Genomic DNA, 12,428 nt, shown 5'->3' with positions numbered 1-12,428 from the left:
TTCCACAGCCTAATTTGGAGTCCAGAAATAATAGGAAATTTCTATAATCTGAAGATTTGGGAAACACAAATATAAAAAAAGAAATTAGTGTTATGGGAAATATAAAAAGACCTAACCTAGTCTAAAGACTAGGGAAGGCCTTCGTGAGAAAGTTTCCTTTAATCTGAGATCTGAAAGAGCGAGCAGGAGTTAGCTATAATACTGACTGCTATATCAATAGTACTGAATTTAATATAAAGGATATAATGTCACACACACAAAACACATCTTGAGTTCTTAAAACTGAGAGTTGTATTTACAAAGCAATTGAAAACTAAAATGCTAACTGAGTAAGAGAAATATAACTTGTACCTATTTTGGATTTCAGACGATTAAATAATATCAAGCTATTATTAAGCAATAATATAGCATGCTTGCATTGATAAAGGTAAGGGAAAGCTTAAAAGAAAATGACCTAACTGTGCTAAATCATGAAGGTCACATAAGGGCTAGCTAGACTAAGGAGCAAGAAAAAAAACAGAGCATCTCAAGTTAACAGGACAAATATGGGATAGCCCCAATGTAAGAGAAGGCTAAGAAGAGGAGACAGGATAACTAGATTTATTTACAAAAGTGACCTCGTTATTGTTGACAGTACGCTCACTGAACTAGGATACTACGAGGAAGAATAGTTTTCTGTTTTTTATATTATTTTGATTTGGGGTGGGGAGCAATGGAGATGATGAGTTCATTTTTATACATACTAAGTTCTAAGTGCCTATAACAATTTGACATAGAGATACAGACGTGAAGTTCAGGAATCATCTGAATTGGAAGTATTCAACCTTCAAATAATGTTTCATAAATTCTTTTTAGCTAGTAACTGAAAAAATTTGGCCCAACATCGAGCTTAACAGCCCTTTATTATTTTTACTGCCATAGACTGGCTAGCAGTTGTTAACTTTTGGGATTATGGACCTGTTGAAGAACTGATAAAAGTCACACACTCACTTTCCTGAGAAAATGTACATACGTACACGTATAATTCAAAGGATTTATGGACTTCTACACTACATTTAAAACCCCCAAGTTTGCAACCCCTGACTTAAGGAATTTTATGTAAGTCAGTAAAGATCCTACTCTAGGAATGCCAGGTAAATATTTAAAACAAAGAATAGTTGCAAAGAAAGCTAGTTTAACAGAATAATTAGCATTAGAATAGATAAATGGTTTTTTTACTTTTTGGACTCAGGAACTCTTCACATTCTTAAAAGTATTAAGTAAGAACCCCAAAGAGCATTTGTAACACCTATCATATTAAAAGTAAAACAAAATTTTAAATATTTTTAATTTATTCATGAACAATAAACCCATTACTTAACATAAGTAAGAGTTTAAATTTTAAAAAATGTGTAATTTCAAAAAAATTAGCAAGAAGAACATACACATTTTGCAAATCTCTTAATTCTTTAGAAGCTGGATTCTCATTCACATCTGATTCTGCATTCAAATCTACATTTAACGTTTTGCAAGCTTCATTCTTAAATATGAACAGACACCCGAGGACAAGAACTTTGACAAAGGGGAATATTTTAGTATAAAAAACACTTGCAAATTATACATCTGATAAGGGTCTATCACCCAGAATATATAAAGAACTCTTACAACTCCAACAAAAAGACAAACAACCCAATTTTTAAAATGAGCAAAGGACCCGAATAAACATTTCTCCAAAGAAGATATACAAATGGCCAATAAACATATGAAAAGGTGTTCAATATACCACCATTTAGTAGGGAAATGCAAATCAAAACCACAATGAGATACCACATTACACCCACTAGGATGGCTATTAAAAAAAAAAAAAGAAAAGTAAGTATCGTCAAGGAAATGGAGAACAGAAACCCTCATATATTGCAGGGTAAGGGGGATGTAAAATGGTACTGCCATTTTGTAAAACAACCTGGCAGTTCCTCAGGGGAGAGAAAGACACACACAAACACACACAGAATGATCATGTGATCCATCAATTCCACTCCTAAGCATATACCCCTTTTTATTCTGCACTCCCAGTTCTCATTTACCAAACTATTCCCTCCTGCGTTTTCAGTCCCAGAACAAAACCAGGAATTGCTCTCCCTCGACACCTCCCTCATCTCTACCAGGTCTTGTCAGTTTTAACCCGATACATCTTAGTCAAGAGGCCACTAACTCTTACATGGATCACGGCAATAAGCTCCTACCCGGCCAGAATAATCCTTCCAAAACGCAAATCTGATCAGCTGACCCTATTGCTTAAAACTCAGCAACAGATTGTCACTGTTTGGACAATGATAAAAATCATAGTATGGTCTGCACGACCCTCCAAGGGCCTGGGCTCTGCATTAACCTTGGCTCTTTGTGGGTCCCACATACACTGGCCGTTGCACCTCCTCAAACAGGTTGGGCCACGCGCGTTCTCTGCCTGCCACACCCCGGCGCGCCAACCACCTGTAATTCCTGCTCAACCTTCAGATCTCACCCCCAATATCCGTTTTTCAGGGGAACCTTCCTGGCCCTTCACACTACCCCCAGGAACCGCTGTCAGCTTGGAAAAACTCCCACACTTCTGCCGTCCATCCCGCACTTCTGGGCAGTTAACTAACGTCCATTGTCCATTTTTCGCTTCGGACCGAGTCTCGGGTGCGGCCGGACCCCGAGCCCGCCCGCCGTGGAGGTGCCACTGTCACAACACACGCGTGAATTTCCACCTTTCCCCGGAGAAATAAGTCAGGTGCTGCAACTCCGCTCTAATGAGGCTTAGGGGCGCAAGCCACCCCGGCGCCCGCGAGGCGAGGCCTGAGGGGCCCGCCTGGAACGGAATAGAAAGGTACCAGACGAACGCACAAAACCTGCGGACCACGGCGGCGCCCCCGGACCCGCGACCTCGCCCGCCTCCCTCTGCAGGACCCGCCGGAGGGGCCCTCGAAGGCCTCCTCCACCCCCACGGCCCTCGGCGCCTACGGGCCCTTAGCTGGGACCCGCCACAACTAGGCTTCGCTGCCGCGTCTCCTCACGCCCCCGGCCTCTGCCCTCGCCTGACCGCAACCGCCGCCCCGGCTGCCCGCGACCACGCCTGTCGCACCTCAGAACCGTGTCGCTGCCGCCGCTGCCACACGTGAGGCGTCTGGTCCCGGCCGCCGCCTCAGGGCCAGGGGCGCTCCACGTGCAGCCGCGGGGCCTGTCGGGTAACGGCCGTCAGTGGCCCGCCTACTGCCCTCTGGGGCGCTCCCATTGGTCGGCTCGAACAGGGGCGGAGCGGTGACTGGCCCGGTCTGAGGGCGCGAAAGCGAGAACCGGGTCGACGGCCGGGACTCTGCATTGGCCGCGCGCGGGCGGGAGGCGAGCTTAGGGAGGCGGGCTTGGCTCGCAGCGACGCCCCTGGAAGCTTTCCCTGCTTTGCAGTCTGCGACCCCCGACCCTTGTCTGGGCAGTGCGACTGTGCAAAACCCCTGGAGGAAAAAGCTGGGCGGTGCGCCCCCTGGTTTGGGCCCAGCGGCCGCCGGGGGACGGCCCCGCCGGCTGCCCTCCTTGGTCAGGCTGTTCCCCGCCAGTGTCCCGTCTTTAACACAGTGTGTCGTCCCTCGGACAGGCTTCCAAAAGGCCGTTAGCGCAGCAGGGCTGGGGAGAGAAAACAGGCATTTACTCGCCTCGGGGGCACAATTTAAGGGGGCACCGGAAAGCTCAGTAATCAAGATAAATGATATTTTAATGCAGTTGTTTAAGGAAATTAAAAGCAATAAAAAAAAAATCCAAGATGAACAAGATATCCAAATCAATACTCCTAAATTTTCCCTTTGGCTCAGACTCTCTTAACATGGCTTCTCAAGGCATTGTTATTCTGTCTTTAAAATGTGCATATTTTCCCCATCAAGTTTGATTTTTACTTAAGGCATTTGTTTAAAATCACTTAAGATTGCATTAAAATCTTAGTTTTTTGACACCATTTCCAGATATTCCACACTAGCCTTGGGGCAGTGGGATCCTTGCTTCTGGTGGTATCTGCGTGAAGCCTGCATCTCTGCCACACCCGGACTTAGATTTGGGGCTTATATTGTTTTGACGTGAAGTTTTACATTTTAAAGAAATCTGTCCGTCTCTTTGTGATTTAATGCAGTCATTTTAACCTATTCCAAGTTGAGAATAACGGCATTTACATAATCGTTTTTACTTGCCTTTTATGATTTGATTATTTTAACATATTATTTATTGTTCATAACTTAAATATTTTAATCTTATTATAGTCACATGTATTTCATGTAGAAAATGCAGAAAACTGTAAAGAAGAAAATAGAAAGTCCCTGTAATCGTTCTCACAGAGCCTCACTCTGGATGTTTTTGTGGAGCTCATCAGGATCTTCTCCCATGTGAACTTTGATGTCCTTATGCATATTCACCTCTCTATTCAGGAGCTGCTAACAATTTTTTTTTTATTCCACAAACACCTGCTGAGGTCTTGCCGTGTATCAGGCAGGCCATGGTGTACGAAGCTTAAGACGGTTCCTCTGAAGGAAGGTACAGTCTAAATGATACCAGGGAGAAGCCATGGGGGGCTAAGACATGTGGGGCCGACTGAGATGCAGAAGAGTGGGGCACATTTGTAGGGCAGCCTTAATGGCCTGGAAGCTATACACTGGGAATTCTCAGGAAATGCAGTGGGAAAACATGGCAGAGAAGAGCAGTAGGCGCCTTTGTGAGCCAGGCTGCCTGTCCCCCTGCAGGGACCTGTCTGTCTTTTCACCTTTGTAATATCTGTAACACCTGGCAGAGGCTACTCACTGCCCCACATTGTCTTTTATCAAAATTATCAAAGACGTGAGATGGATGTTCTAAATGGATAACATAAATCAAATGCAGTTCAGAATTGCAATATTCCCTGGAATTAAGAAAAACCTGTACTATCACGGACTTAAGGAAACATTCTGAAAGGTAAGTCAGGAAATTTTTAATTCTATGAAATACAAAATTGTGTCCTATCTTCCCCTGGATGAGGAAGTGTATGATGGATTGGTTGTGTCTGTAAGGACCAGTACGAGAGGTAGAGACTAAAGGTCTGACTTCCCCAGAGACAGTGATTTGGGAAACACCACCTTCCCAGGGCTGGTGAGACAAGCACACGGAGCTCCTTTACCAGCTGAGAGGCTTCCGGCCAGTTAACTTACCTGGGCTCCAGTTTCCTCATTGTGATGTGAATTTGATAACCTCCCTCTTTAAGGTTTTCATGAAAATCAACTGAGTGAAAACATGTAAAGGCATCTCGCTGCCTGCCAGGCACGTCTAAATGACAAATGTTTGCTATTATTAGTGTCATCCGTGAGCTCTGTGGACACTTGACTGGTTAAATATGCTTGCGTTAAGATGTGGAAGGAACGTTAAGGCTAAGACAATGAAGTCAACATCTCTCTCTTGCTGGCTGGAGGGACAGTGCGGGATATAGGGCTTCCCCTTCTGGTTCCTTCCGCTCCTCCTCGTCCACAGGGCACCTGTGGTGGGCAATTCAGTTCACCCGCGTCACCCTCTACCAACATTTCCAGTCCTGGCCCAAGTTTTCCTACCTGCTGGCGTCAGCCCTCTGCCACCCAACTTGTCTGCCCCCTAGTGGGTAGTGGCCCCTATCTGCCAGTAAGGTCTCAGTCCCAGTTTGTCCCATTCTTGGGTTTCTTTAGATCCTGTTTCATCCTTAAGTACTTACTCCTCTCTTACAGTTTAATGTATATATTACATTTTTCCTGTTCAAATTCCTGGGTGGTTTTGTTTTTGGACTTGGACCCTGTCTGATATATTGCATTCTTTTTTTTTTTAAATTGAAGAGTAGTTGATTTACAATGCTGTGTTCATTTCTGCTCTACAACAGAGCGATCCAGTTAGAATATAAAAAAGAACATACATATTGCCCTCTTGAAAGAACTTGAAATGGTTAACACTCACTAAGTAGAATTTCAAACTTAGAAGTCTTTTGAAATCAACCATCCTAAAATTTGTTCTAACAAATCTTCAGTAAATATAAACACCACTTTGCTGTGGGGAGTGGGTGCTTTCATGGGATCAGTGCAGAGTAGGTTTCTATGTAAAAATGTTGGTTTTGAATATGCAGCAGCTATAGGTCTGTGGGCACTGATGTGTTTGGATGAGTGACTGGACAGTTTTCTCTATGGAATAATCAAGACTAAGAAGATCTGAACTGTAAAATATCCTCGGCACAAAGAGACCGAGTTGCTCTTACCAATAAAACGTAGCCTCGTGTATCCCAGATCCAGACAGTGCTGGGGGACGGACCTTCGTGACTTCTAGCACTAGGCTGGGAATGTCTCCTTAATTACATACACCCAGCTCAAGTCCCTACACCAGCATTCTCCACCTGTCCACATGAGGCGCAGTTATGGGTGATATTGTCTTGTTTTGTTCTTGCTGATATCCTGAAAAGCCTGCTGAACCAGCTTTATTTAAAACACAACCTATACAAAGAGTAATTAAAAATCAGTAAGTAGCCAAACTTCATCTACTTTTGTCCTTGAAGAGATCTGAGTTGTCTCCGCTTCTACACTTTACTTTTCACTTTGAGTGCGGATTCTTATAAGTGTTTTGTTCTTACTCATTGTGAATATTAGTTCTTTTTTAAACAGGGAAAGAAAATTGAATTGATTTGATATGCTAACAAAATAAAAAGATGACCCAAAGTATACAGAACAATTCATATGAAATAGTTAAAGATCTTTCTCAGTAGGGGAAAAAAACACATTGCTAAAGTCTTTCAACATTTCATTTTTTAATTTTTCTAATAGTACATTCTTTAAAAGAAGTTAACAACTTCAATCCCAAATATAAGGATTCAATAATGCGAATGAAAAGCTGTCATTTTCAGAGAAGCTGTTGCCTAATTACCCTGGAAAAAAAGTATTCTTTTGATTGAACTGATGCAAAAATCCCTTAGAAAAGCTTCATTGTTGCCTGTAAAGAGTCTTCTTAAGGTCACTTTTACTTCTAGACCATCCCCTTGTTTCTAGTGATAGAGTTTTGCTTGGTAATGGCTTGTGGTTCCACAGTGTTTTTTGTGTATGAAAAGCGTAGACTAAAGAGATACTACTGAAGGCGCTCAAATTGTAGATTCTGCCATGAAAGGAAGTCCCAACACTGTAACATTTCCCCTTAATTTTCAGCAAGACACAGGAAAAGAAAACTCAAGTCCCACTTGAATCTTTGATCACCACGTTTACGGCATTAAGAGGCTGCCTCCCTGCTGGGAACACAGCTCCCACTGCCCAGTGTGCTTATCGAATGGCCTGCGGGTTGGGGGCAGCCGCCCCAGCCCGGGTCGAAGTCTGCAGACAGAGGCATCCGGTGGCTGCTGGGGCTTCTGACGTGATCCTGCCTGCTTGGGGGGGCACGGAAGAGCCGGGTGCTCCCCGGGGGTGTTTCCTCAGAAGCAGGGCAAGCAGCAGCGCTCTCAGACAGCAACAGAAAAGCCTACAGAACAATGCTCCCCATTCACCCATCTGTTTCCAGTTCATAACTGGCGTTTACTGCTGGGACAAGAGCACACTTCTATTTGCTTTCATTTTTTCCAGACGCTTCACTAAGTGGCCGTTGCTCACCTCGAGCTCTTCTGTCTTGTCCAACGCTGAGCGAAGCTGGAAATAAAGACGAAAGGCAGTGAGCTCCGATTCCAATTCTACCGAAAATGACAATGACGACCTGCACCTACTGATATCCTAAAAACGCACATACCTATGTGTGTATATACATATAATTCTTAAAAAGCAACACAAGGCCCAAGATTCTGGCCTCATGAGTGACTAGGGAAACCTCCTCCTCTGAAACAACTAGACCCCAGACATGGCACAGTCTTGGGGGTCCCGATGGCCTCATAGAGGTAAGAGAGGCAAACATCAAAAAGACAAGAGCTGAGCCAGGCCAGCTGGAGGAGGTGGTCCCCACAGCCCTGGGCAGCTGGAAACCAATGCAGGAATGCCTGAGGCCAAGAGGGTCACACCCTGGAGCCTGGACCACAGAGCCTGGGAGTCACAGCAGAAGCCACGTCAGCAGGGAGCTGCCTGGACCAGCAGGTGGCAAAGCAGAGAGGAGGTGCCCTAAGGTGGATGTTTAACAGCCATGTGGTTGTGGAGTTGGGCATCATCAGAACAGAGTCTGCGGCTCTGTTTCTCACCCAAAACCCTCACGGAGGGTGGGTGGGGTCCTGAGGCGAGTGAAAGCCCCCTGCCCTGTCTTTCACCAGCAGAGGCAGAGGCAGAAGCAGAAGCAAGCCCTCTTTGTGGAAATCCCCCAGGTCAGGTCTGGAGTATTCCTACAAAGGAAAATCAAGCATAACCTCATGAAACACCAAACACACGACAGGACAAACCGTTTGAGTCAACAGAAGCAATAGGCAACAGAACTAGACCCTATGGACTGAAGGCGATTTTGTTGTCAGTGTGGAAAACAGAACAGCTGTGTATGAAATCTTCAAAGAAATAAGGAAAGGAAAGTACATAAATTGAAACAAAAACAAAGTAATGTACACCACCATACAACAAGAAGCCATCAGGAGTGAGCACATTTTAAAAAAACAAAAGAGGGTGGACTAGAAGATCTATGCAAAAACATTACACAACAGAGAGGTAAGCAGACGGGAAGGTGAAAAGACAGATGGTAGAGAAATGCAGAGGGTCAATGAGGAGGTCTGATGCCGTCTCATCAGAGTCCCAGGGAGAAGGTGACTAGGGAAGAGGAGTTACTTAAGGAGATCAGGGTTGAAAATTTTCCAAATCTGATTTAGAAAAAAGGCTTCACGATCAAAGAAACACAACATGTTCTAGGCAGAACAGCAGTAAATGCACATGTAACACATTAGAGTGAAACCATAGAAAAATCAAAGGCAAAAAGAACTGCAGAGGGAAGAAAATCACCTAAAAAAGGCCCGCAGTCAGGGCGACAGGCTTCTCAGCAGAAGTGGGAGACGGTGGCATAACAGTTACAATCACCGTAGAAAAAGCCCGACAGTGATTCTGGCCCTGAGCTCCTAACTGGCCAAACTATGACCTCCTTCATGATGTGAGCGTGGCCCTCAGAGTGGTCTGGGATGGTGATGTGTCAAGGAATAATAATCCAGCATATTTCCTGGCGCTCAATCCTCCTTCTGCTCTCCCAACTAGAATATCCTTACCCATTCTTTTCCTAGAAATAGCCTAGAAAATGTACCTCTCTTTGAAGTTTCCGTTTTTCAGCCTTAAGTTCATCTTCTATTTTTTCAGCATTTTCAGCAGCCAATTTATAACGTGATACTTGACTTTCTAACCTTATTACCTAAAAGGAAAGGAAAAACCATCTGTATAAATTGATAGGCCTGTTTTCTTGCCCCAGTTGCTTTATTATATTTGAGATCAAAGGATCTAATTTAATAAAATGGGAGAAAACACTGTGACAATAATTATGATCTACCATTTTGGGCTATTACAGAGGTTCTAGCCAAGCAAGCTATTTGTTCATATTTCCGAGCAAACCCAGGACTGACACTTATTAGGGACTCATTTCCTCTCTGACTCTAGTCCCAAAGTGTGGTTCCCATTGTGCTGACCCAGTGACACTATCTCTCCCCTCTGTGGGACGATCCTGCAGAATGATGCTGTCGAGGTGATGATTTCATGAGGACCTCAGCTCCAGTTTGATCTCTCCCAGGGGCGGTGGGGTGGGGAAGCAGGAGAGGGAGGAGAGAGGCAAGGGGCTCAGAGAGAGGGGTGACAGAAGGTGGCTATGAGGTGGCCCAGGCTCTGAGGTGAAGGAGGAGCAGCTAAGCTCGCTGGAGATGGGCATGCTTCAGGAAATGCATCACTTTCTAGGGGCTCTCCTCATTTTGTTTCATTGAAGTGTAGTCAGTTTACAAAGTCGTGTTAATTTCTGGTGAAAAGCATAGTGATTCAGTTCTACATATATATACATATATTCCTTTTCACATTGTTTTTCATTATAGGCCATTACAAGGTATTGAATATAGTTCCCTGTGCTATACAGTAGGACCTTGTTGTTTATCTATTTTTTTAATCTATTTTGTATATAGTAGTATCTGCAAATCCCAGACTCCCAATTTATCCCTCCACCTCTGCTTTCCTCTTTGGTAACCATAAGTTTGTTTTCTATGTCTGTGAGTCACTTTCTGTTTTGTAAATAAGTTCATTTGTCTCATTTTTTTTTAGATTCCAGCATATGAGTGATATCATATGGTATTTGTCTTTCTCTTTCTGGCTTACTTCACTTAGTATGACCATCTCCAAGTCCATCCATATTGCTGAAAATGGCATTATTTTATTCTTTTTTATGACTGAGTAGTATTCCATTGTATAAATATACCACAACTTCTTTATCCAGTCATCTGTTGATGGACATTTGGGTTGTTTCCATGTCTCGGCTATTGTAAATAATGCTGCTGTGAACATTTTCTTCTTTTTGCTTCTACAAAAATTCCAAACAGTTCCAGCCACAGATACCCACAATGGAGGGGGTTTCCTCTCTCCCTTTGGTTAGGACACAATTTGGCCTGGAGACCTAGAGGCATGAGCTCCCCAAATCTAGGGACCAGAGTGGGCAGCCTGGCTGGGAGGGAAAGAGAAAATTCAGGCGAGAAGGATGTCCCCGTGGGAAGTGTTTTTTAATTAACCAAATTGTTTTTAAATAGCAAACTTTCAAAAAAACACCCTAACCGCATTAAGTACTTTCTATGACTAACCTTGTTTATGGAGGATTAGTATTGGTTATAATAACCCAGATCCTACTAATGACCTTTCCCTCCCTCTGCTCTTTCCTTGCAGGAAACACACGGAGAGACTTGCTGCCTTGTTTATCCCCGCTCAGGACCTTTTTTGGTTCTAAAATTCTCTGCTTCTTTTTGTCCTCAGCCTTTCAGGGTGAGTTCTTCCTCAGTTAACTTCAGTTAACCATCAGTTTGGCCACCTGTTATTGCTTAAAAGTGTGCACGTACATTTTGTTCTAATGCAGTTATCTCTTGCTCAGATTTTGCAAGTTTAAATTTGAGGTCGCTGATCTGTCTGTTGGCATCCCCTAAAGGTTGAAAGAGAAGGAAAATCTGTTAAGCTCTTGGGCTTCGAAATTGTTAAAACAATAGTTACTGGGACCCAAGTCCTTACTTATAATCGTCCTGCAAATCTGTAAGTCCTGGTCTGTGGCCCCCACCGCTCTCAGAGCTGAGACAGGAGGGGGTGATCTCTCTCCGAGGCCCCCGCTGGGAGCGGGGACATGCAGAGCGAAGAAGATAAAGAAATGGTGGGGGAAGGAGAGGTGGGGCGAGAGAGACTGGGTGCACTTTTACCCCCTTAAGCCTCTTTCTAGTTTACTGGCACAGAAAAATACCTTCCAGTCTTCCCATACAATCAGCAGACCCACACACAGCTGTATCCTGCGTAGTAAGTGTGGTTTCTAGCAGCCGTTACATGGCGGCATCTGGGTGCACATTTTGGGGCACTTGTTCTGTTCCTTAGGCTCAGACAGAAACACCCTTGCCCACTGGCCCATCCTTGTTCTCGCCCACAAAGAAACAGATTTGTGCTTTTGTACTCAAGGGTTTTTGAGGGGACGTGGGGGAACACCGGGCATTCTTTGCCCTGATAGATTTTTTTCCTCCCCCACAAGGACAGTAAAAACGGCACGTGTCACAGGGTTCACGTCTACACCGGGGTTGACATTTACTTTGTAGGTCCATCACGTGCATGTCCGTCCCATTTTCTAAGACAACATCTTCAGGGCGCAGATTGTCTAGTCTGATGCTCTTCTGTCTCTCTTCCAGCTGCCCTTTGAGTTTCTTAATCTGAAAACACCCACCAATAAAGGATGTTAATTTCTCCATTCCAAGTGAGACCAGAGCCTCTCCAAAAGGAAGCAGCATGTAAGGTGAGAACCCACACCCCAAAGTACAATCCAATGTTGCCTTGCAGTTACTGTGTGTGTCTCTAGGGGCCAGAGAGACAGGGGTCACATAATCAGGCAGGGGAGAAATGGAGTAAAACGTTAAGTCCAGCAGGAAGATGGAGGTCCCTCCTCTTTCGTAGGGGAACAAACCCAGACAGATAAATGGAACTCTTCCTTCCAGTTAGTACTCTTCTTAGAAAGCAATAGTACAGTGGATGAAAATGGAATTATATTTACAAAATCAGGCATGAATTATTTTGTAACTTCGGGCAAGAATTTATTTCTAAGGGTGAAATTTCTCTTATATTCAGGAGGAGATGTTCCATACAATAGTTTGAATGATTACCTTTATTAAAAACTTTTTTTCAATTTTGGGAGGAGGTAATTAGGTTTTATTTATTTATTTTATTTAAATGGAGGCACTGGGGGTTGAACCCAGGCCCTCCGGCATCCTAAGCATGCACTCCACCCCTGAGCTACACCCTCCCCCCTTTAGA

General features: G+C 44.1%; 2 protein-coding genes across 7 annotated transcripts in view; both read right to left on the bottom strand.

Annotated features, from left to right (window-relative positions):
* Window positions 1–3,173, bottom strand: part of RBM44 (RNA binding motif protein 44) — a 36,817-nt gene extending 33,644 nt beyond the window's left edge. For all 3 annotated transcript variants that reach the window (XM_072961938.1, XM_072961940.1, XM_072961939.1), the window contains exon 1: window positions 3,104–3,173. The gene's annotated coding sequence lies outside the window, so the exon portion shown is untranslated. The remainder of the gene's footprint in view (window positions 1–3,103) is intronic.
* Window positions 3,174–6,762: 3,589 nt separating this feature from the next.
* LRRFIP1 (LRR binding FLII interacting protein 1) overlaps window positions 6,763–12,428 on the bottom strand; it is a 142,825-nt gene continuing 137,159 nt past the window's right edge. For all 4 annotated transcript variants that reach the window (XM_072961935.1, XM_072961931.1, XM_072961936.1 and 1 more), the window contains 4 exons: window positions 11,713–11,830; window positions 10,988–11,067; window positions 9,214–9,318; window positions 6,763–7,646 (listed from right to left, as the gene is read on the bottom strand). In XM_072961935.1, coding sequence (XP_072818036.1) covers window positions 7,536–7,646; window positions 9,214–9,318; window positions 10,988–11,067; window positions 11,713–11,830 — 414 coding nt within the window. In that variant the 3' untranslated portion in view covers window positions 6,763–7,535. The remainder of the gene's footprint in view (window positions 7,647–9,213; window positions 9,319–10,987; window positions 11,068–11,712; window positions 11,831–12,428) is intronic.

Source organism: Vicugna pacos, chromosome 5 (genome assembly GCF_048564905.1).
Source record: "Vicugna pacos chromosome 5, VicPac4, whole genome shotgun sequence".
NCBI classification, from domain to species: Eukaryota; Metazoa; Chordata; class Mammalia; order Artiodactyla; family Camelidae; genus Vicugna; species Vicugna pacos.
This window is presented reverse-complemented; position numbering and strand designations above follow the sequence as displayed.